The sequence below is a fragment of the Oncorhynchus mykiss genome, chromosome 21 (assembly GCF_013265735.2).
Source record: "Oncorhynchus mykiss isolate Arlee chromosome 21, USDA_OmykA_1.1, whole genome shotgun sequence".
Taxonomy (NCBI): domain Eukaryota; kingdom Metazoa; phylum Chordata; class Actinopteri; order Salmoniformes; family Salmonidae; genus Oncorhynchus; species Oncorhynchus mykiss.
Genome location: NC_048585.1, coordinates 19,337,721 through 19,363,599, shown reverse-complemented (window position 1 = coordinate 19,363,599; position 25,879 = coordinate 19,337,721). Strand labels below are relative to the sequence as shown.

General features: G+C 43.4%; 2 protein-coding genes and 1 pseudogene across 4 annotated transcripts; all 3 read left to right on the top strand.

The window, feature by feature from the left end:
* Positions 1–448: 448 nt before the first annotated feature.
* On the top strand, positions 449–8,090 carry LOC110499916 (annotated as a pseudogene).
* A 778-nt stretch (positions 8,091–8,868) lies between these two features.
* Positions 8,869–11,780, top strand: LOC110499914 (angiopoietin-4). 3 transcript variants are annotated; one of them, XM_021576976.2, is made up of 7 exons: positions 8,869–9,027; positions 9,644–9,719; positions 9,814–9,841; positions 9,928–10,019; positions 10,233–10,350; positions 10,552–10,737; positions 10,941–11,780. In XM_021576976.2, the coding sequence occupies exons 2-7, from the start codon at positions 9,654–9,656 to the stop codon at positions 11,240–11,242; spliced, it is 792 nt and encodes a 263-aa protein (XP_021432651.2). In that variant the 5' UTR covers positions 8,869–9,027; positions 9,644–9,653; the 3' UTR covers positions 11,243–11,780. The 3 variants fall into 3 exon arrangements, with proteins under 3 accessions (XP_021432651.2, XP_021432649.2, XP_021432650.2); XM_021576974.2 differs by having other exon boundaries at positions 8,870–9,027; positions 9,641–9,719; XM_021576975.2 differs by having other exon boundaries at positions 8,870–9,027; positions 9,520–9,719.
* Positions 11,781–15,336: 3,556 nt separating this feature from the next.
* On the top strand, positions 15,337–25,725 carry LOC110501020 (angiopoietin-related protein 5-like). Its single transcript, XM_036958465.1, has 3 exons — positions 15,337–15,370; positions 24,411–24,503; positions 24,733–25,725. Exons 1-3 carry the CDS (start codon positions 15,337–15,339, stop codon positions 25,056–25,058), a joined length of 453 nt encoding a protein of 150 aa, XP_036814360.1. The 3' UTR covers positions 25,059–25,725.
* The last annotated feature ends 154 nt before the right edge of the window (positions 25,726–25,879 follow it).

The following is a 25,879-nucleotide window of genomic DNA, read 5'->3' as shown; positions in this document are numbered from 1 at the left end:
GTAGGGTGGAGGTGATATGGTCCTTGACTAGTCTCTCATATTCCACCATTTTGCCCAAAAACTAATCCAGGGAGTCCTTCCCCAGTGCTTCCTCTTTAAAGATATAAACTGCCAAATGTATCACCAGCTTTTCAGATTGGCAGGCACAGCGCTTCCATCTGCAATTTTAAAAGCCTTGGATGCTAGCTGGGTTTATTTTATGACCAGGACCAGTGCTGGAACTGAACCCAAGTATTAAATCTTCTGCATCGGGAATGGTCGATTCTGCCTGGGCCTCTCTGGCCAGACAGTCACAGTGTTGAATTATGGGTACCTGTACGACATCTCATTTCAAACCAAGACAGGGGTGATAAGATCTCCTGCACAAGGAAGCAATAATGTGCCCTGGTCTATTTTATTGGCAATTAGCCACACACACATATAGCCAGGCATACCTTACTTACACACACACTTTGAAAGCTCACTGTACAATAATACTTTCTTTGAGCATTGTAGCCCACTCCATCTGGCAATTAACATTCCCAATTTGGTTCAACCAAGGCAAAATAGACTAGAGGGATGTCACATGACCATAACGACAACATTCAAGTGAGTAAAATTGAGACTTTAATGACTTTCCATGTAGGCTGGTTTTGAATAGTGCACTAATAAACTCTACTCACTGTTTTGCACCATGATCCAGTCAGTGTGAGAGTTGCCATAGGCTAAATCTGTGAGTGGATTATAGAGTACTTGTTTTGTGCGGGGCACGACTAACTGGCCGACTCGACCTCTGTTGACCACTATAGTGGTCACTGTCGGCATGGACTCGGAGGGCTCTGCATCCTCATCTCTCGAGCGCCTACCTTTCAACAATGTCGCGCTAAAAAAACTTCCACTTGACTCCTCCGAAGAACCAGGGTCACGAACGGTGAGCGGAGCATGCTTCTCCCGCGTCCAGCCACAACCTCTTGTTAACCCCACTTTCGTGGCAGTATCCGGACCAGCACTCGCGCTGCTTGGGCTAGATGATAAGGAAATATTTCACGACTTGCTTGGTCCAGAATATTTGAGCGGTTCTAAAGTTTTACCGGGCTCGGAGCCGGCTGCGCATTGTTACTGCGGTCATCAGTTTGGACTATTTGCTGGACAGCTGGGAGATGGGGCGGTGTGTTACCTTGGCGAGGTGGAAGCACCTGCGGACCAAATCGGTACCATGCAGCGTGACAACCCATGCGGGCGATGGGAAATACAGGTGAAGGGTGCAGGTGTCACACCTTACTCCAGGTAACAGCTTTTATTTTTGACCTAGGTTTGGAATAGTTTAGCTGCCTAGGCCTAATAGGTCTTCAAAGAAGGTCCGCGTTTTTGTATAAACCTATCACAACCGACAATTAGCCTACTTCACAAACTTTAACAGTATTATGATTTACAGCCTAGGCTCTATGCTTAATTTTAGGAGGTTAATGTTCGTTGTATGTACTCTTCCCTTTGCACTCTTTGTTAGTAATTCACTAGACCTGTGTACATATATGCTCTTATTTAGCAGTAGGCTAACTAGGACATACTTTTGGAAGTCTGTAAACACGCCCTTTGGAATGTAGGGGTATGTTCCAGAATGTTCGTCCATGCACAGGCACACAATAGGCAGTTGCTGACTCAATGGATCTGGCATCCCAGCCAAGTCTCCCATGTCTAGATTAGAGCCATGTGATACAATTACACAACAGCTACAGAGCTGCTTAAGAGATCAACTTCTTGGCACACTTCAACACCTTCTGCATTGCTAAACAATGTACAGGCATCTGAATTGTGTCAGGCCCACCTAGTGATTGGTACTACTGCTTGAGTAGGTCTACTTCTATTTGATTTGTACCAATTTGAATGCACACAAGACTTGTGCTCAAAGAATAAAACTCTTGTGAATTTCAGATAGCTATCACTCATAATTGATTCTGGGACCAACACACCTTTTGGTCAGACTTTACCTGCGTTTCACAGCTATCATGTGCATGTAGTCGCGTAGAATCACAATTCCTTTACATCGTTACATGTAGGCCAAACTACTCTGTAAAAATAGGCCTCACTAAACTGTAAAAATAACTAATTTCAAACAAAAGTTGGTCAGTACAGTTGGTAGTACTATTACCTGGCAAGAGGACCATTTATAATCTTATCCTTATTATTAATCCATGTAATGGTTGTACTCCTCTCTCCTCTTCTCTTCTCTCGTCCCACCAGAGAGTCAGACGGACGGAAGGTCCTTCGTTCCAGCATCCGGGAGTTCCTGTGCAGCGAGGCCATGGCCGCTCTGGGCATCCCCACCACCCGTGCCGCGTCTCTGGTTACATCGGACCTCTATGTCAACAGAGACCCCCTCAACAATGGCCGGCGCCGCCCGGAGAGGTGTTCAGTGGTCCTGCGCATCGCCCCCTCCTTCATCAGGTGGTTCCCCTCTTCCTCTCACTTACAATATAAGTATAAATGGCCTCCTTTCCTTGTCTCCTTTCCTTCAAGATGACCACAGTAGGAAGGTGAATGGATGGATTTATACAATATTTATTTCCCTTGTCAAGTTCTCAGTGGTAGAGAGAGTAATCTATTGAATATGATGATTTGGCCATATTATATTACTGTGATAGCTTTCTTACTGTATGTGGGGTACCAGGGTCATAGGTGAAAGAAAACAAGGAAAATCATTAATTTAACAGCAGTAGGTGACTAGCTGACTGGCTGACTAGCTGACTGACTGACTAGCTGACTGACTGACTAGCTGACTGACTGACTAGCTGACTGACTGGCTGACTAGCTGACTAACTGACTGGCTGACTAGCTGACTAGCCATGAACTCTGCTTTTGGTACTGAATGCTGACTTGCTTGTGCAGGTTCGGGTCCTTTGAGATCTTTCAGTCTCGGGATGAGTTTTCAGGCCGACAGGGTCCCAGTCCAGGGCGCCACGACATTCGGGCTCAGCTAGTGGACTACGTCATCGACACCTTTTACCCTGACATCCAACGATGCCACGGCAACCGCAAAGAGAGGAACACAGCATTTTTCAAAGAGGTATAGCCTACACTGAAACTTCAGTTTCAACGTGAAGTGCCTGTAGCACTATACAACTGTACTACCCTTTGTATTTCTACTCTTATGATAAATATGAGATTGTTACTTATTATCCATATGAACAACGGTACCAGATGGACATTGCTAATATTCTAAAATGATTCTCTAGCGCTGTACATAAACTATACAGGGTGAATACATTTCACCTTAAGTACACACTGTGACAAAATTACATTCATTTGTAGACCTGCTCTGTGGCGCCCCCTTGTGTTCCCAGGTGACAGTGCGGACGGCTCGTCTGGTGGCCCAGTGGCAATGTGTTGGCTTCTGTCATGGTGTCCTCAACACAGACAACATGAGCATATTGGGACTTACTGTGGATTACGGCCCCTTTGGCTTCATAGACAGGTACATCTGCCTCACTTCCCCTTTCAACAGGAACTTCAAGATCCTATTGACATCAAAACATATTAATTCAGGAAATGGATACTTGTATCACGCTTGCTGTGCATAACTCACAAAATAACTTATAGGAAATCTGAATATACAGTATTATTAGGTAGAAAGAACAGAGTTAAAATGTGTTATATATTTTTGCTAACAAAATGCAATTTGTGCAGTTATATACGGTACATAATCGATTAATCATAAGGGCTTATTGGTAAACACTCCATATCTCTTCCCATCTTCCAGATTCGACCCAGAGTTTGTGTGCAACGCCTCGGACCGGAGGGGGCGCTACTCATACCAAGCCCAGCCGTCCGTGTGCCGTTGGAACCTGGCTCGTCTGGCTGAGGCCCTGGGCTCTGAGCTCCATGCATCCCAGGCAGGGGCCATCCTTGATGAGTTCATGCCCCTCTATGAGACCCTCTACCTGGCCAACATGAGGAGGAAGCTGGGCCTACTGAGGCGGAAGGAACCAGAGGACCAGGAGCTTGTCTCTGAGCTGCTGCAGCTCATGCACAACACAGGTATGGGGAGAGGGATGGGACAAACTGTGCAGAAAACAGGCATAATGTACCTGTATGAACAGAGAGGACTAACTCTGCACAACAAGTTATTTGAACCAGCAACCAAACATTTAAAGTCCACCCTCTCTCTTTCACTCTCACAGGAGCAGACTTCACCAACACCTTCCGCTTGCTGAGTGGCGTGTCCTGCCCTGTGGTGGGGGAGGGGAAGGGGGCCACAGGGGGCCCGGTGGTGGACCTCCTCCTGGAGCAGTGTGTCTCCCTGGAGGAGCTTAAGGTGGCCAACAAGCCCACCATGGAGCCCCGGTGAGGGGGGGTACAGTGGTGTGGCCCACCTGGAGGCTAGTCCTCCATCACATGAAACCTAAATATGATCTTTAGTGATCAGAAACTCTGTTTTAATTCACAGTTCACAGGATTGGAAATGCAAGATGTAAACATGTAATGCTCTACAACATGCATTGAGGTTAACTTGGAAGGAATTGACTTCAACAATTCTGCCACCAACCAATCCACTGTGATCCCCTCATTTTCATTCACACACAAACCCCAAATGACTGGGCTATACAGTAGGTTAACCTAACAAATGTTCTCAGAAATGTTCCTAATCACATGTTTGCAAGATGTTGTGGTTCCTAATATCATCCTTTGTTGTGTTCCCTTGATGTGCAATCAGCGATTTGGAGAAAAATCATACAAGGATAATCTGTAAGTTAAAGCTGTTTTAGTGCAGAATGACTTGTTTAAGGTTGCTATACATTTTTATTATCTGTGGTTAAGTAGGTAGCTAGCAATATTAGCTAAACATGCTAATGTAAGTATGTCAGATATAGCACCTCAGTGTATGTATTCATATAGTTATCACCAAGTAATTAGCTAACTAGCACTATGTTGCCCATTCTCCTAGCTGTTTTCAATCTAGCCCCTTAGTCTCAGTGTTTACCTCTCTTGACTCCCTATGCACACAGTGAGCTGGCTATGGTCCTCTCTATGGCCCAGACCAACCCAGCCATGTTTGGCCTGGTGGCAGACCGACCAGAGGTGGCCCATCAGCTGGAGAAGATGGGCAGACTGAAGGAGCTGCTGAACACCAATCAGGACGAGCTGAGGGCAAAGCAGAGAGAGGATTGGCTACGCTGGATCAGTCAGTACAGGTTGGTTAGTTAGGAGATGCCAGATCGAGGATCCTACACAATTAAAAACACTTACTTGGTTATTGATGAAAGAAATAGCATGCTTCCTGCATACCAAAGCATATATGAATTGATCCATACTTTCTTGGTATTGTTTGACTCCAGTGGTGGCTGGTGGCACTTTAAATTGGGAGGACGGGCTCATAGTAATGGCTGGAACAGCATAAATGGAATGGTCTCAAACCCATCAAACACCTGGTTTCTATGTGTTTTATACCATTCCATTCGCTCCATTCTATTAATTATTATGAGCTGTCCTCCCCTCACCAACCTCGTCTGTTTCACGTTGTAATCATGGTTTACATCATCCCCCCGTGTGTGTATGATGACCCAGGAAGAGGTTGGTGAAGGAGTGTGATGGAGCGAGGGAGGTGTGTACCATAGAGGAAGAGAGGATCCGTGTGATGGACAGCACCAACCCACGCGTGGTGCTCCGCAACTACATTGCCCAGAATGCAATACAGGCTGCTGAAAATGGAGACTTCTCAGAGGTATAGAATTGACATGTTGCATCTACTAAATACACTGCAGCTATCAACACATGGTGAATATTTTTGTTGTTGCACTTTCTGTTTGTTGTTATATTACAGTATACAGTGAGCTCCAAAAGTATTGGGACAGTGACATTGCTAGGAATATTCCTTGCTAGGAATATGGGACCAAATACTAAACTTATACTACACATTTTAAGTGAATTTGTTTCAATACTTTTGGCCCTCAAAAATGGACTATGTACAAAAAGTGCTGTAAATTCTAAACGGTCACCCAATATGGATGAAAATAATCTGATTACTTTTGGAAAATATCTTTTGGTTAGCCAGCATCTGCCTTGTCAGTTTATGCTGCAGATATCTTTAGGCAAGTGCTGGCTCCGCTGCCTTATGCCTCTTCTTGATGAAATGGCATCCCTGCTAAAAGGTCAGCTGCACTGTCAGGTTCCAAGGAAAGCATTCCCAACACTCAGTCTTTGGTTGCGCAATGGGCCTACTCCACCCAGCCACCAAGCAGATCATGGCCAGTAAAAGAGGAAATGTTCATCTGAATGTCTGACCCATAACAGTCTACTATGATAAAGACGTCAATAGACAGATGTAACAGATCCAGGAGTAATCAGATTATTTCATGAGTTGGATGATCAATTGTGCAAATACTTTGAATGTGGACTATTCTAAATTTGCAAAACACGTAGATCTTTCTGAAAGGCAGACGGGTTGATTTTAGTGTATTCATTTCTACTGAAACTAGAAGTTTAGCTGAGTAAGCAGCTGATTTGTCATGTGTCATTCCAGTACTTGGGAAATGAACAGAATGGAGCTATGTTGACTAACCAAAAAAATAATTTTGACCCAAAGATCCTGATGAAATTTTGGATGATTCAGTTTTCAGTAAGTGGGGGTCTGATGATTTTAGTTTTAAAAAAGGAGAGAACTTGGCCGTTTGAGATTTTAAAATATATTAGGAAAACCTTCCATTCCCACTGAAAGGTGACTTCCGGGTTGTGTAATGGCAGGTAGCCTAGCAGTTAAGAATGTTGTGCTAGTAATCGAAAGGTTGCTGGTTATAATCCACGAGCCAACTGGGTGAAACATCTGATGTGCCCTTGAGCAAGACACGTCACCCTATTATGCTCCTGTAAATCACTCTGGATAAGAGCGTCTGCTTAAAATGTAAAAACCTGCTACTTCAGTGTGCTTGAGTCAAACACATGCAGCTCACATCTTGATATTAGTTGAAGTAATTCAAAATGTAATCAGCTGTTAAAACTAACTGTAATCCGATTATTATAATAAAAAAAAAATGTAATCTGGGTTGATTAGTTACTTCATTTTTGTGGTCTAATTACGTCATCCCTGTTACATGTAATCCGTTAGTACCCGACCCTGTATATCATTGCTCATTATGTTAAATCAACTCTTGTTCAATCTCTCAGGTCCGCAGAGTTCTAAAAGTTCTAGAGAACCCCTACTGTGCATATCCTGAGTCAGAACTACCTGGTGGGCCTAAAACATTTGGAGAGAGGTACCAGAAAGGGATGGAGAAAGACAAAGAGGGAAGGAAGGACGAGGGGAGGACAGATGGAAACCAAAATTGTGTCCCATATGACAGCAAGCCTCCTGTGTGGGCACGAGAGATCTGTGTCACCTGATCATCATAGTGCCTCCATGACCCCAAAACTCAACTGACAGTGGAGAAAGATGTAGATGGTGTTCCTCAGGGCACTGTTCTAGGTCCATTCCGCTTTTCAAAGATGGAACCCTGCTCTTTGTTCTGAGTCAGTTGGGTTAATGTCAAGGGAGGTAGTTCAGAGTGCTCCTGGATGTCAATCAGTAGAATAAACTGATGGTGAATGAAGACTCAGGTAATCAGTCAGTGACCTGTCTGTGTTGGAGAGACCAGGAGCACCCTGGCTGTGTGTCTATGCACACACACACACACACACTTGAGTTTTGCATGTATTTAGATTATTTCACACACAGCATGTAGTGTATGCATGATTGAAGAGATACAATCAAATACTCATACATTCAGAAACATAATCATTGATCATCTTACTAACACCCACAAATAGTTTTTAACCACTGTTCTAAGATGAAGACCATCTACACACAACCTCTTGAATCCATAAATAAAATGTATATCTTAATAATACATCTTAATACAAGAGGCAAGGTTTCACACAATGTTATGCTCATGTATATTATGTGATGTGTTGAAAGTGGGAAAAAATGCTTTAAAAGGAGTTTGTTCTGAACTTCGATGTGCATTTAAAAAATATGTGTGCAAATGTTTATGTACAGCAGGTTTGGAATTGCTTATTGATAACTTGCTGTACCATGTTACTCTGTCAAAAGAGCAAACATTAATAAACCTATCACTACTTTATATCCAGCTGTATCTTTAAATTCTTCTGGATTTGATTGCGATGAGCTTTTTCACGTCTTTCAGAATGTAGATATTGCTGTACGTTTGTTTCATATTGATAGTACATACAGAACAGTACTCAGTACACAGCCAATGTGCCACATTTTATTATCCTCACTTAGTGTTATCATAAGAGTGCTTGGTTTGACTGTCCTGATTGCTACAACCAACCCTCAAGAGACAGTCTAACACATGTACTGTGGTAGAGTGAACCTAGAGCTAAGGCCATAGCCTTGTTACATAAATCAAGTAGAGTACTACAGGTGTTTCCTGGTTTTATTCATTTTAATCCTGTAGTTCTCCTATCCAATGGTTGTTCTTACCTGGACCAGAGGGTGGCGCTAGTAGTTAGGAAACAATTACTTTTGAAACACTGAAATTGTTTTTGAATAGGATATATCTAAAGACATTTGAGAGATAAACACATATGGAGTTGGTAACAAGAGTGTCCATACTTTTATTTTGCTTTCTTGTTCATTGGACTGTGCTGTGTGTATTCCTGGCTGTTCGTAATTTCCTGTAAAGTCCAGTATTGGAATGTCGAGTGTTTGCTTTGGAGTGAGGGCTCTGAGTAACAGGGATCGCCCACAATAACATTAGCACAAGCACGGTGTGGGGGAGAGGTTTTCCGCAACAACACTATGGGCAAGTTTATTTTGCATGGCCCGGTGCCCCGGTTGAGAGGAGTTTGCACATTTTAGGTCCTTCCATTGGTCCCTAAGTGAAAACGCCCTGTCTGTGAGCCCTGTCTGTGATACTTAGAGGCATCTGACAACACTAAACTGGAAACGTGGAGTCGGAGTGTGTACAGTAGGCGGTGCTTGAGTCAATAAATAGGAAATCCTCTCTAAACTGACTGGTCGTAGACAATACACCATAAAGGAATATACGGGCAGAGGTAGGTTCTCTCTACATATGTGAATCACCCGATGGCAATTTCAAATTTGCGATTATAATATTTATCCTGTGTGGAATGTCTAATGACGGCAGCATAACAAAAAATCATCTATAATTTTACCTTTTCCCTTATTTGGGTACATGTATGTATGGTGTTTACTGTTTTGTTATTAATGGAGTGGATATGGTGATGTTTCAAGTTCTCTCCGAATGTTTGAGTTTTGTAACAAAAGTACAGTAGCTCTGGCTCAGAATGTCTTTCTCAATTTTGGGATTTCTATATAATCACTACATTTTAGAGGAGACAGAAAAAGTAATTTACTTGCAAGAATGGCCTACAACAAATGCTTGCTTGTGTAGGGGACCCGTGTGGTTTCAGATGTGGACAGGTTACTGATGGCACAATAATCATACTAACACACACCGAATACTACTAAGAGATAAATCTGGGTCTAAGGATATTATCCATGTTTGACATAACTTTTCTGTTTAGGACCTGTAAAGGACGCAATTTAGGAAACATTGCATTTTTACAACGTTGGGTCACACAGGGATAATAAGGAAACAGCAGAAGAAAAAGTAACTAAAATGACATTTTCATCTCTCCCTCTCAGAAGATTTGACAAAATGTGGAATAGGATATTTTTTTGTGGACTGGTTGTCTGTCTCATCAGCCTCACTGACCAGACTCAGGTAAATATACAGTCAGTCAGCACTGATAAACAAAGAAACATGTTATTCCTTTAAACCTGGAAGTAACCATTACTTATCTGCTGGTTTTGTACAGGGCCAGAAAACAACTTTAGTTGTTCAAGGTAAGTCTGTTATTTTTTTTAAATCACTTACATTGGAAAGACAAGAGTTCATGTACCGTATGTACATGTGTGTTTGCTTGTTTCAGGGACAGATTGCACACAGATCAAAACTCTCTCCCCTCGAGCCACCAGTGGAGTGTATGTCATTCAGCCTGCGGGAGTCAGATCCCCCTTTAAGGTATGGAAACATCTAAATATTTATGCCAGGTACTAGATCTACTGTTGTCATTTGGTTACACAGCCACACAGGGGCAGTAAAGCTTAGCTATGGAATGTTGGTGTCGCCAGGCTTGCAAGAGTTACTGAAGTTCTACAGAGTTCCTTTCTTGGACAGTTTTTGTTCACAAAAAAACGATTTCTTGATTCAAAAGTACATTGATGTTGTATACAGGTGTATTGTGAGATGCTGGCAGACGGAGGCTGGACAGTCTTTCAAAGGCGCACTGGGGCAGAGGTTCTTTTCAACAGGAAGTGGGCAGTGTACAAACAAGGCTTTGGGCATCTACGGAGTAATGAAGAGTCCCTCTGAGCACCTCACATTTCACCAGCAACTAATACTGTAAACTGTGTACTTTGCTGAGCCAATGTTGGCCAAATTTAAATGAATTTTTGTCTATAATAATGTTTACCTCTAAGGCAACTTATAGAGGTTTCCCTATACTGTCTGTTTTTCTCTTCTCAATTCACTTCTCTACCCTGTTGTTTCCTAGAGGACCACTGGCTGGGTCTGAGTAAGGTGTTTGCTCTAACAAAGCGCAGGGAGTGGAGATCGACCATGCGGGTCGACCTGTGGGACTTTGAAGGGGGCACTGCCTTCGCTGAGTACAGTGACTTCCGTCTGGGCACGGAGAAGGAGGCCTATAAGCTGAACGTTGGAGCCTACAGGGGCAATGCAGGTAACGGTGGTCATATTTTTTACTTCAGTGTTCTAGTTATTTCACATTTGGTGGCAGCAATGGGACCATTACACATCACATATGTCATATGATATGTATTCTGGGTTGATATTTATAAATGGTGTATACTTTGGAAGTCAATATAATCAAGAGTGAAGTAGAACTGATGTACTCTCTCTTCATCCCTCCCTGTCTCTCCGTAGGTGATGCCATCCGTGGGAAATACGCCGGCATTGACCAGAATGGCTTTGGCTTCAGCACAACCGACAAGGACAACGACGGCTGCTCGCCCTGCATTTTTGGAGACATCGCCGAGAACACGTGCAGCTTCTCGGAGGGAGGAGGAGGGTGGTGGTACAGTCGCTGTGGCTCTGCCAGCCTGAACGGAGACTGGCACCCCGCCGGCGAACACATCGGCTGGGCCTCCGGCCTCCACTGGGAGACCTGGAAAGGACCTGCTCCATACTCGGCCCGAGCCAGCCGCATGATGATCAAGTCTGTGTGAGGCCATGTCTCAATACATCTGAAATGGTTTCCTAGGCCTATGTCTCCTTTGCTTTATGACCACTGGTCTGAGCCATATTAGTGGGCATGAGTAGAGGAAACCATTGAAATAACTGGAACACACACAGCTATGTGTTCCATGGAGTGATGCCTACATATCGTGCCATATTGCTTAGCTTGAATGGTCTGTTTATTTGGATCTGTTGTGCAATCAACACACTATTTGTTTATCCCATTTGCTTTGTTGTATTATTTCATGGTGCATAAGTCAGAGCCAACATGTAAGTGACAGAAATAGAAAATATACATTTTTTACACTTTTTTACCCTCTAAAGTCTACAATGAGTTAATACCTTGAAAAGAGAAAATACCTTGAAGTTATTTGTTACACTGCAACAATTCTACATCTAACTTCTGAAGTTTCATCACAGTTTGACAATTCATATTGTAGAATGTTGATATTGCATGCATTTTTAAATAAAATACATTTTTGAACATTTGTTTAGCACAAACATATTCAATAATGTTCAGAAACCATTCATTTGGCTTCTATTCACACATTCAAAGCTCTGTGTTTATAGAGAAATAGAAGTTGTACTAATTGCATATTAAATCATGTATGGTTTCTCATCATACAGTAAATAGGTTTGTTGTTCTCCTACCCTAGAACCCTGTTTTCTGGCTTTGATTGATGATGGACCTTTAACTTTGTTAAACGTTGCTACATTTATTTTTAGGGTGACATCATTGAGGACCTTTAAGGTTGCAGTGACACATCCAAAACCTGAGCGGGAAACCAGATTGCATACCAGAGAGAATATATAGACATCAAGAAAGCCAGTCAGTTGATTATTAACAAGTTTTTCCAACACTTTTGATTAACAGGGAAAAATAGATATAAGCCTAGAACAGTTAGGATCAGCTTGATCTCAGGACAAACCATGGCTGCCTTCCAAGCAATGGGAACCTCCCCAGACAGCAAAAAAGTTATGTGACTGCATACATGTTCTTACTTACTACTTCTCCTTACTGGTGCCCCGTGGGAATCGAACCCACAACCCTGGTGTTGAACGCACCAATGCTCTACCAACTGAGCCACTCAACTTGTTGCATTCCAGCCATTATTATGAGCCGTTCTCCCCTCAGCAGCCTCCTGTGCCACACATACTATATATATATATGGAAGTATTATATTGAGGTATTAACCCAGGATAACCCAGAATGAGGACTAAATGGACTAACAGACTTTGAATATTCTCAAGTGGTCATGTCTTGTGTCTTTTGACTTACCTTCTTTCTCTCCTCTTTCTCTCTCTTCTGGAAGAAAAACAACAACATGGATGACAAATGCTGTATAAAGATGGGAAATTATCTGATGGCAATTTACTCATTTGTATAAGTGTTGTCACATGTCTGAGAGGTATTCTTTCACTTCATTGATTAGGCTACAGTACAACGCTGTCAAAGAGCCATAGCAAATCTATAGCAAAGATCCAAAGTTACTCCCGGAAACTAACATTCCTGCTGATTACACAGGTATTGGATTTTAATTATGGCTTTATAAGGTTGATTTGTGTCTTTAATGCCTGCATTGGCTGTTCTTTATGGTTGTGAAGATCCTCCTTTTTAGCCTCTGTTACATCACTACCTCTACCAAAGGTAAAATGGCTGGATATGTTGCCATCAGACTAATGTTACCTTCCATGAACAGTTGAAGTTGGAAGTTTACATACACTTAGGTTTGAGTCATTAAAACTAGTTTTTCAACCACTCCACAAATGTCTTGTTAACAAACTATACTTTTGGCAAGTTGGCTAGGACATCTACTTCGTGCATGACAAGTAATTTTTCCAACAATTGTTTACAGACAGATTACTTCACTTAATCACAATTCCCATGGGTCAGAAGTTTACATACATTAAGTTGACTGTGCCTTTAAACAGCTTGGAAAATTCCATAACATTTTGTCATGGCTTTAGAAGCTTCCGATAGGCTAATTGACATCATTTGAGTCAATTGGAGGTGTACCTGTGGATGTATCTCAAGGCCTACCTTCAAACGCAGTACCTCTTTGCTTGACATCATGGGAAAATCAAAAGAAATCAGCCAAGACCTCAAAAAAATTGTAGACCTCCACAAGTCTGGTTCATCCTTGGGAGCAATTTCCAAAACGCCTGAAGGTACCACGTTCATCTGTACAAACATTAGTAGTAAGCAAGTATAAACACCATGGGACCATGCAGCCGTCATACCGCTCAAGAAGGAAATGCCTTCTGTCCCCTAGAGATGAACATACTTTGGTGCGAAAAGTGCAAATCAATCCCAGAACAACAGCAAAGGACCTTGTGAAGATGCTGGAGGAAACCGATACAAAAGTATCTATTGCCACAGTAAAATGAGTCCTATAATTGACAGAACCTGAAACGCTGCTCAGCAAGGAAGAAGCCACCATAAAAAGCCAGACTACGTTTTGCAACTGCACATGGGGACAAAGATCATACTTTTTGGAGAAATGTCCTCTGGTCTGATGAAACAAAAATAGAACTGTTTGGCCATAATGACCATTGTCATGTTTGGAGGAAAAAGGGGGAGGCTTGCAAGCCGAAGAACACCATCCCAACCGTGAAGCACGGGGGTGATAGCATCATGTTGTGGGGGTGCTTTGCTGCAGGAGGGACTGGTGCACTTCACAAAACAATTTCAAGGCAATGCTACCAAATACGAATTGAGTGCATGTAAACTTCTGACCCACTGGGAATGTAATGAAAGAAATAAAAGCTGAAATAAATCATTCTACTATTATTCTGACATTTCACATTCTTAAAATAAAGTGGTGATCCTAACTGACCTAAGACAGGGAATTTTTACTGGGATTAAATGTCAGGAATTGTGAAAAACAGTTTAAATATAGTTGGCTAAGGCGTATGTAAACTTCCGACTCAACTGTACCCTCATGAAGGAAAGGAAACGATGACAGTACATCTATTTTTGAGGATTGGGACACTCCTGAAAACTCTCCTCTCACCTGGGCCAGAACTTGCTCTGAAACTTTAACACATTTTCTTCCCCGCCATTAGTTGAGACCTTTAGATAGCACTCCTGTTGACTTTGTGAGAAGATTAAAATGTACCTAAAGAAATAACATATAGAATCCCTAGAATAGACAATGGGATCCTTGCAACATGCCTAAGAAACTAATCAAATATGGTCAAATATTGTATCAAACAATTAATTTGTATATATTTTAGGCAATAAGGTCTGTGTAAGGATGATGCTGTGAGTCGAGAAGCAGGTGCAGGTGAAACGTTTAATAAAACATGGGTGGCGAAGGTGGAAATCACAGATGATGTTGGGATCCAGAATGTCCTCCACCGGAACCCAACACCGCTCCTTAGGGCCATACCCCTCCCAGCAGAGATCTGACTGCCCTCGGGGGGGGGGGGGGGGGGGGGGGGGGGGGGGGGGGGGGCAGCATCAGCTAGGGGACCAGGAACCACCGGCCTGAGAAGGGTGACATGAAACGAGGGTGAGATACGGTAGTGACGGGGCAGTTGTAACCTATATCACCTCGTTGACCCTCCGGAGAACCTAAAACTGAGGCCGTTTTGTCGGGCCATTCCTTCCAGGGCAGGTGGAGTGAGAGGTTCCTGGTAGAGAACCAGATGCGATCCCCAGGGGTCTCACTACGGTGGCAGTCTGCCTGTTCTTTTTGACGATGGAAGGCGCGCTGGAATCTTACGTGAGCGTCTCTCCACACTTCTGCGTGCCGGAACCACTCATCAACTGCATGAGCTTTGGTCTGGCCCGGGGTCCACGAGGCTAGGGCCGGCTGAAAACCCAGAACACACTGGAAGGGGCGTCAACCCAGTGGAGGAGTGATGCAGCGAGCTCTGGGCAAACTCTGCCCATGGAAGAAATCGTGCCCACTCATCCTGCCGGTCTTGACAGTGACTCCTCAAGAACTCCTCAAGAATTCATCCTCTCCACTTGCCCGTTGGACTGAGGCCGGTACCCGGGAAGTGAGGCTAAGGCTGTCCATTCTCGTGATGTGAATTGGGGACCACGGTCGGAGACGATGTCCTCCGGAAAGCCATAATGCCGGAAGAGTGCCTCAGCGACCTGGAGAGCAGTGGGGAGACCAGGAAGAGGGATTAAACGACATGACTTAGAAAATCTATCCACTACCACCAGAATGGTGCGGAAACCGTCAGCTGGGAGATTGGTTACAAAGTCAATGAATAGATGAGACCAGGGTCGCTGAGGCACGGGAAGCGGGAGGAGCTTCTCTGCTGGTGCATTCCGGGGGGACTTGGTTTGGGCACATATGGAACAGGAGTTGACATAAGTTAGTTCCTGCGCCAAAGTGGGTCACCAGTACTTCTCAGCGATGGAGTGGATAGTGTGAGAAATACCTGGATGTCCAGCAACGACAGCTGTGTATTCCAAGGTCAGCAGCCAATCCCTTATCCCTGTGGGAATGTAGATGAGCTCAGGAGGACAGTTCAGGGCTGTGGGCTCCCTCTCTGCATCCTAGGCCACTGGACCTACAACTTGGGAGGATGGGATTATAGGTGCACTCTGGACAGGACCCTCTCCCGAATCGTAGATACAGGACAGGGCATCGGCCTTGATGTTCTTGGAACCTGGGCGATAGGTCAGCATGAAGTCGAACCTGGTGAAGAAAAGAGCCCAGTCTGATTCTCATCCTCGACCATGAAATGATAGGGTTATGGCGTTGAAGCCAAGGGAGACCGAGAATTATCTTGTGAACTGGTGCACTGGTGATGAAGGGGGATGTTTTCCTGATGAGTGGACTACACGGATTAAATGGTGAGGGTGAGTGGTTGAGTGATGTGGGTGACGGTTCTGGACCCAAGAGGCCGACTACCCAGGACTTGAATCGGAAAAGGAGAGGAGAGCGGGTATGAGTTGATGTTAAGAGAGGAGGCAAGGGTCTGGTCAATAAAGTTCCCAGTGGCACCGGAATCCACTAACGCTGTTGACAAAGTACATGAGGGACAATCAGCTAGTGTGATGGACACCAAAAAGGGCCTGATGAAGATGGAATATTCACTCCTGCCCTAGGTGCTGGAGTCTCACGTGACCATCCATCTGTTCTTGTGGATCCTGAATTTGGATATGCCGGACAACTCTGGAGCTCATGCCCTCCTTGTCCACAGTACAGACAGCGCCCCAGCTGTATCTGTCTGTGGCACTCCGCAGCGTGGAGACGAGTGAACCCTACCTCCATGGGTTCTGGCTCTGATCCCGAGTATTCATTGAGGGAGGGAGAGAAATGATGAGAGGGCAGACGCGCCTGAAGTAGGTTAACCAGACGGATGGCCATCGCAATGAGTGAGTCCAAGGTGAGATTGTCGTCTCGACAGGCCAGTTCCGTCTGGACCTCTTCACACAAACCTCTTCTAAATAGCGTGCGAAGTGCCAGCTCATTCCACCTACTGGATGCCGCCCAGTCAGCAGAGAAATTACCGTGGACCTCTCTGAGGTGGGAGCTCCCCTCTGATGCAAAAAGTAGAGGGAGCACTGAAGTAGGAAGCCACGGCATTTGGATGGTGTAACGTCATATTTATCCGGGAGGGATCGCTGACTTGAGCGGGTTGATGAATGGGCTGATGTACTGGCTCACTGGGTCGCCTGGTTGTAGAGTATCCTCCGCTGGATGAAGGCAACGCCTCCCGGGTGTGTTTGAGATGTTGCACACTGTGAAGAACCTCCTCCAAAGCCGATCCCAGTTATGCCAGCTGGTCATGGTGTTGATGTAAAAGAGAGCCCTGTTCATTGACTGTCAGAGAGATTTGCTTCCATGGTTTGAGTTGGTATTCTGTAATGATGACGCTGTGAGTCGAGGTACAGGTAAAACACTGAATAAACAACAAACATGAAACAAGACAGTGTAACAGTGGCGAGATGCATGAAAACAGGAATAATACTAACTTGAGGAATGAACAAAGGGAAGGGACCTATAATGAGGTCCATGTGTGAATCATAATGATGAGTGCCAGGTGGATGTAATGATGATTCCCAGGACCTGTGGTTAGTATTACGGCGATGTCACACACCAGAGGGCAGGAGCAGGAGTAGACGTGACAGTCCGAGGCGGTTTGGTATAATTAAGCAATAAGGCCCGGTCTAATTACATTGGTAACCAGTTTTTAATAGCAATAAGGTGTAACAGATGTGAAACGGCTAGCTTAGTTAGCGTGGGCGCTAAATAGCGTTTCAATCAGTGACATCACTTGCTCTGAGACCTTGAAGTAGTAGTTCCCCTTGCTCTGCAAGGGCCGCGGCTTTTGTGGCGCGATGGGTAACGATGCTTCGAGGGTGACTGTTGATGTGTGCAGAAGGTCCCTGGTTCGCGCCCGAGTATGGGCGAGGGGACGGTCTAAATTTATACTGTTACATTGATGCTGTTGACCCAGATTACTGGTTGCTGCGGAAAAAGGAGGAAGGTCAAAGGGGGGTGAGTGTAACAGATGTGAAACGGCTAGCTTAGTTAGCGTGGGCGCTAAATAGCGTTTCAATCAGTGACGTCACTTGCTCTGAGACCTTGAAGTAGTAGTTCCCCTTGCTCTGCAAGGGCCGCGGCTTTTGTGGAGCGATGGGTAACGACGCTTCGTAGGTGTCAGTTGTTGATGTGTGCAGAAGGTCCCTGGTTCGCACCCGGGTATGGGCGAGGGGACGGTTTAAACTTGTACTGTTACCACAAACCCATCGGGGGTTTGTGGTATATGGCCAATATACCACAGCTAAGGGCTGTTCTTAGGCCCAACGCAAGGCGGAGTGCCTGGATACAGCCCCTAGCCGTGGTATATTGGTCATATACCACAAACCCTGAGGTCCCTTATTGCAATTAAAAACTGGTTACTAACGTAACTATAGCAGTAAAAATACATGTTTTGTCATGCACTTGGTATACGATCTGATGGCTGTCAGCCAATCAGAATTCAGGGCTTGAACCACCCAGTTCATGATGGTCAATATTCCACAGCTAAGGGCTGTTCTTAGGTACGACGCAGTTGGCTTTTCATAGACAAGCATTCAGAGGTCCAAACAGCAGGTCCAAGAGAGAGAGTGAGAGACAGGGTTGAAACAGTAGGTCCGGGACAAGGTAACACCTATGGTAAAACAGGTCAGGGTTCCATAGCCGCAGGTAGAAACACTAGAACTAGATTGGCAGCACTACTAGGAGGACTGGGGACAGGGACAGACAGGAGTCATCAGGCCAGGTAGTCCTGAGGCATGGTCCTGGGGCTCAGGTTCTCCATGATGGGGGAGGGGAGACATAAAGAGAGAGAGAGGAGACTTAGAGGGAGTATGCCTAAGACCACACAGTACAGTACAGTTCTGCAGCTTGTGACTAAACTATGGTATTTCACATTTACCCAAAATTATTTTGCATTAATGACTCTGGTGGAAGTGTTCAACACGAAATAGTGCTCAAAGATTCTGAACATAAAACACGGGGCATTAAAAGTGAAATTCGGGTTTTGTAAATATACCACTTACATTTGATAAATGTGCCAAAGTGATTGAAAAAAACATATATATACACTGAGTGTACAAAATATTGAGAACATCTTCCTAATATTGAGTTGCACCCCCTTTTGCCCTCAGAACAGCCTCCATTCGTCCGGGCATGGACCCTACAAAGTGTGGAAAGCATTCCACAGGGATTCTGGCCCATGTTGACTCCAATGCTTCTCACAGTTGTGTCAAGTTGACTGGATGTCCTTTGGGTGGTGGACCATTGTTGATACACACGGGAAACTGTTGAGTGTGAAAAACCCAGCAGCGTTGCAGATACTGACACACTGAAACCGATGCGCCTGGCACCTACTACCATACTCCATTCAAAGGCCCTTAAATATTTTGTCTTGGACATTCACCCTCTGAATGGCACACATACACATTCCATGTCTCCAGGCTTAAAAATCATGATTTAACCTGTCTCCTCCCCTTCATCTACACTGATTGAAGTTGATTTAGTAGGGGACATCAATCAGGCATCATAGCTTTCAACTGGATTCACATGGTTGGTCTATATCAAGGAAAAAGCATGTGTTCCTAATGTTTTGATAATCAGTGTATATTGTAGCAATTCTCACTATATGAGCCACGTTACAATTCCCACCATGTGAGTTAACCCTGTTGGCGTGATGCGTAAAGGTGTTTGCAGGGATTTATGTGAAGGTTTGAAAGACAAGTCAGGAATCTTTTTTGGTTGACCAAAGATTATGATCACTTGACCGAAAATATAAATGAGCTATTTACATGCAGAAATGTTATATACAGTACAAGCCTTTCACCTACACATAGGGGAGGAACCAGAACGATCAGTTGTGGAATTCTTTGTATTTTTGTTGTCAGTAAAAAAAAAATGCAGAACAGGTTTAACTTGCTCGACTAAAAAATGGGGAGGAACGAGAAAGATCCGTTTTAGGCTGGAATTATTTTCAGTTTAGTTATTTAAAAAAAAAAATCACCTACCCAATGGGGCAACCTCAGAGTGGGCTCAACTAGTACGACTGCTCAATACACTTCCCGCAGACAATAGGGCAACCCTTAGTGTCAATCCCTGTTCACATCCCTGCCCTGCTGTTCACTACAATATCTTTTAAATGACAGCGTTTTTAATGAATTAGATTATATAATCTTGAAGCCCGTTCAAAACAGCATGGGAAAGGATACTGAAGTAAAGCATAAATAGCTGTCACTTTCACAGCGAACATAAATCCCCGATTACACATGAAGGTGATATCATGGCGACGTTAGCTGGCTAAACGCATGCACAGATTCACCTGATCAGGTCTAACTCTCGTAACTTCTCCCTTAAACATAGCCCTAACCTTAAAGAGTGACTCCCTTTAAAAATACACAAATCCCTTTAAAAGCGGTCTGTGTGGCATCAATATGAGTCAGAAACAGTTATTCTAGTGTCAACATTTTCGTCAAATCGGAGTTTGAAACATCAGTGCGTCATAACAGGTAAATTAACGTTGGGTTTCAATTTAAAAATGTCCATTTGCCCACTAACATGGGGTGAACAGTTGTGGTGATTGCTCTCTACTCAATAGCATAGACAGTGAGACAGAACTGCCCAGCATCTACGACTCTGTTTACATAAGACAACACATTGCACAATTTTTTACTTGGGAAAAACTGCCCCAAACACCTTAGTTATAATGCAAAACATAATTACATATTTATTGATTTAGTCGTGAGTTAGCCTGCCCCAGAGCAGGCTAGTTCTGAAGGATTTGTTGCAATAGAAATTGACCTGGCTAAAAGGTGAGCCACTTTTGTAAGGCCAGTTTTTCAGAGTTGAGTTGAGTTACCTCGCTAACACCTGAAACCTGCTTCGTAGGGTTACCCATCTGGTCACCTCTGAGGCTGTGTTTGGCAGGCTGTGTCAAGACAAAACCTTTTCTGGGTCCTGATACCTCCACTATGGGTTCAATGCATCGCAACCAATTACATCTTTCTGCTCCATCAAGCATTACTCATGTCAAAGTTTTTGCAGAGCAGTCACAGAGGAGCCATCCCATTCTAGAACATCGGTGTCAGATACTGATGATACATGTGAGGGAAGAGCATCCACAGAGCAGTGTTAGAGGGAACTGATTGGTCTACAGCATAAACTGAGGAGTGTCCAAAAGTAATCAGATTACCAAAAGTACGTTACTCATTTTGCGTAATCCAATGGATTATGTTACTAATTACTTTTATTGTCATGTATTCTGACCGTGACAAATGGTTGCGGTGATGAAATACATGCACATATCATGACAAGGATCTTTCCAGGGGATCCACAGGGGTGGGACAGGGACGGAACGGGGGATTACCTATGGCTCCAAACCCTCAACCTAAATAAATACAGGAGAAGGTAGGTTCATCTACATTTATTAGTCACATGCAGGCATATTTCTAAGTTGTGATTATAATAATTTACATAATATGTATTCTGTGTGAAATGTCTAACTAGTAGTTTCATTTCTGCCTAATTGAGTCAAACTGAATTTCAAGGGTACATGTATGGTGACCACTATGTTGTGTGTGGAGTGGAAAGGGTGACGTTTCAGGTTCTCTGTGATAATGTTGTGATATTTGACACTAGTTTTCTAAGATTTTAGATAAGTTTGATATTAATGTCTGTCTTTTTAGCCATTTCAAAAAGATGATAATTTTGCTGGGATTACAATAAAAAAATGAGTGTGATGTCAATGATATCCATTAAAAGCAAAAAGCAGAAAATAAAATGACATTCTCATCGCTTCCTCTCTCTCTCTCTGTCTCTCTGTCCCTCTCGCTCTCTGTCCCTCTCGTCACTCCCCCCCCTCTCATCACTCTCCCCACTCTCTCTCTCTTTCTCCCTCTCTCTCAGAAAATTTGACAAAATGTGGAAACGGATCATTTTTTGTGGACTGGTGATCTGTCTCATGTGCCTCACTGACCAGACACAGGTAAATCAGTCAACACTGATAAACAGAGAAACATGTTATTTCCTTTAAACCTGGGAGTAACCATTACTTATCTGCTGGTTTGTACAGTGCCAGAAAAAAACTTTAGTTGTTCAAGGTAAATGTAACACATTTGTTTTACTTACATGAAAAACACAAGGGACAACCATTCTTAACCTGACCCCTGTCTTTTTCAATATGTTATTGTGTATGTGCATGTGTGTTTGCTTGTTTCAGGGACAGATTGCACACAGATCAAAACACCAATGGAGTGTATGTCATTCAGCCTGCAGGAGTCACATCCCCCTTTAAGGTATGGAAACATCTAAATATTTAGGCCAGGTACTTTTTCTACTAGGGATGCACAATATATCGGTGAGCATATCGGAATCGGACGATATTAGCTAAAAATGGCAACATCGGACGCCGACGTGCAAAGCCGATGTCAAAGCTGACGTGCATACCAATATAATGTAGGTAGATGACGTGCATACCTATATAATGTAGGTAGATGACGTACATACCTATATAATGTAGGTAGATGACGTACATACCTATATAATGTAGGTAGATGACGTGCATACCTATATAATGTAGGTAGATGACGTACATACCTATATAATGTAGGTAGATGACGTGCATACCTATATAATGTAGGTAGATGACGTGCATACCTATATAATGTAGGTAGATGACGTGCATACCTATATAATGTAGGTAGATGATGTACATACCTATATAATGTAGGTAGATGACGTGCATACCTATATAATGTAGGTAGATGACGTGCATACCTATATAATGTAGGTAGATGACGTGCATACCTATATAATGTAGGTAGATGATGTGCATACCTATATAATGTAGGTAGATGACGTAATGACGCCACGAAAAATACAGCGCTACACAGAACAAAAGCAGGAAAATACTAAGCACACTCTTCCAACAACTAAACAAGTTCAAGTCCAGCAGTCATTTGAAAGAGTAAGAACATTTCAGCGAGACAACTCGCTAAGATAATGGTTTCATTGCCCTTGACAATCAACCGTCCTCTGTCGTGGATGATGTTGGCTTTCACCGACTGGTCGAGCCCCGGTACACACTATTTTTCAGATGTTGCCCTACCGGAGTTACACAATTTTGTTGAAATGTGCAACTGTGAGCTACTTGCTACAGGCGTCACAACTGACATTTGGACCAGCCATGTCAGCCCCATGAGCATGCTGAGTCTGACAGCACAGTGGGTCGACGAGGATTTCGAACTGAGGAAAGTCGTATTGCATGTTCATGAATGTGCTGGTTCTCATACCGCTGCTGCCATTTCAATGGCATTTGAGAACATGTTTGAAACATGAACACACTCCTAGCGCCATTCGAACAACTGACTCCATTAATAAGCTAATCAACTGCGTCTGCAGCAGACGTGATACCCTCTGTATTGAAACGCCTGCTCAACAAAACTGCTGACACAGACCGTGGGGTTAAAACTTACAAAAGTACTCAAGGCTGTGAACAAGCGATTTGGTGGCATTCTCTCTGAGCCTCTTTACTGTGTCACCACCATGCTCAATGCTAGGTACAAGGACCGCTACTTTGATCCAGACCAGAAACAGGGTTTATGTGAAATGTTATATACACAACAGGACAAGATGGAAACGGACACAGTGACAGTGCGCACCAAGGAAGAGAGGCCATGGACAGACAGAGCTGAAACTTAACTGCTTGACATGTATGATGAAATCCTGGTTGAGAATGAAACAACTGAACATATTAACCATGAAAGAGCATAGCAAGGAAGTAAGAAAAATAGGTTTGATTATGTTTTACTGGTAATGGGGACATACGTTAATGCCAACAAAATAACTTTTTGGTCAGTGTGGTGTGTGTGTGTCTAACCTTTATTTAACTTGGCAAGCCAAATCTGTACGATGCTGGGCCAATTGTGCGCCGCCCTATGGGTCTACCAATCACGTCCGGATGTGATACAGCCTGGATTCGAACCAATGACTGTAGTGACGCCTCTTGCACTGAGATGCAGTGAATTAGACCGCTGCATCCATGTGTGTGTGTGTTAACTATTTAACTGTACTAGAATGCTTAAAAGGCCGCTAAAATTTTAAATATTGGTTATCGGTATCATTTCTTTTGGCAAGGAAAATATCGGTATCAGCCAAAAATATCATATTGGTGCATCACTAATATCTACTATTGTCATTTGGTTACACAACCACAAAGGGGCGGTAAAGCTTAGCTATAGAATGTTGAAGGTGTTGCCAGGCTTGCACGAGTTAATGGAGTTCCACAGGGTTCCATTCTTGGACCGTTTTGTTCACAACAAAACAACTTGTCAAAAACATTGTTGATTCAAAAGTACATTGATATTGTGTACAGGTGTTTTGTGAAATGCTTGCTGATATGCAACTGATGCAACTGATGCAACTGATACTGAAAACATTGAAATGCATTTGTTTATAATGCTCATGTTTACTTCTAAGTCAACCTATCATAGAGGGTTCGGCATGCTGCAGTGGATTTATGTTAAGTACATTTTTCACATTTTTCACTCAATTCAGTTCTCTTTGCTGTTGTTTCCTAGAGGACCACTGGCTGGGTCTGAGTAAGGTGTTTGCTCTAACCAAGGGGGGTTGGGGGCTGAGATCGACCATGCGGGTTGATCTGTGGACTTTGAAGGGGGCACTGCCTTCGCTGAGTACAGTGACTTCCATCTGGGCACGGAGAAGGAGGCCTATAAGCTGAACGTTGGAGCCTACAGGGGCAACGCAGGTAACGGTGAATTTCAACAGCACAAGGTGGCAGGGGTCTTATCATTTACTTCAGTGTTATAGTTATTTCACATTTGGTGGCAGCAATGGGACCATTACACATCACATATGTCATATGATATGTATTCTGGGTTGATATTTATAAATGGTGTATACTTTGGAAGTCAATATAATCAAGAGTGAATTAGAACTGAAGTACTCTCTCTTCATCCCTCCCTGTCTCTCCGTAGGTGACGCCATTCGTGGGGAAAACGCCGGCATTGACCAGTATGGCTTTGGCTTCAGCACAACTGACAAGGACAATGACGGCTGCTCGCCCTGCATCTTTGGAGACATCGCCGAGAACACATGCAGCTTCTCGGAGGGAGGAGGAGGGTGGTGGTACAGTCGCTGTGGCTCTGCCATCCTGAACGGAGACTGGCACCCCGCCGGCGAACACATCGGCTGGGCCTCCGGCCTCCACTGGGAGACCTGGAAAGGACCTGCTCCATACTCGGCCCGAGCGAGCCGCATGATGATCAAAGCTGTGTGGAAGAAGATTATTACAGCAAACTAACACGAAAACGAATAATGAAAAAACTATTTCGTAAACTGAAATAAAACAATTAACAAGGCAAGGTTTGACAAACAAAACTATACTGAAACATATCTTTAACTTACTAAAATAAAAAGACTTGACCAGTTATGGTCTATAAGGTCAACATGGTCAGAGTCACCATGTTTTCAGTGAATACCATGTGGAAGTGAATACCATGTGGAAGTGAATACCATGTGGAAGTTCTATTTGTTGCACTGCGACAATTATGCATATCTAATGTGAACAGTTTAAATAGTTTGACATAACTTAGTCTGGAATGTTGATATTGTATGCGTTTTTCAAATATAATTATCTTTAGAACATTTGTTTAGCACACACTTAGCCCATACTCAATACAGTTCAGACACCCTTGTTTTGCCCTGTAAACATGCTTGAATTCACACATTCAAAGCTCTGTGTTTAAAGTGAAATAAAAAGTTGTACTCATTGCATATTAAATCATTCATGGTTTCTCATCATAGAGTAAATAGGTTGTTGTTCTCCTACCCTAGAAGCCTGGTTTCTAGCTTTGATTGAATCGGGATATTTAGCTTTGTTACACATTGCTACATTAATCCCGGGGCTCACTTGAAAAAGAGATCTCAATGTGACTGATCATGGTTAAATAAAGCATAAAAAGAATGAAGAGTTAAACTTTGATGAACAGATTATGATGAACAAATCAGCATACCCTGTTGTGCCTACCACAACTCTTTGAACATGACGTGACATTTCAGATAAAGCAGAGCAATTAGAAGAAAGTCTTTGTCAACAATTTAATTTCTGTTTCAAATAAATGA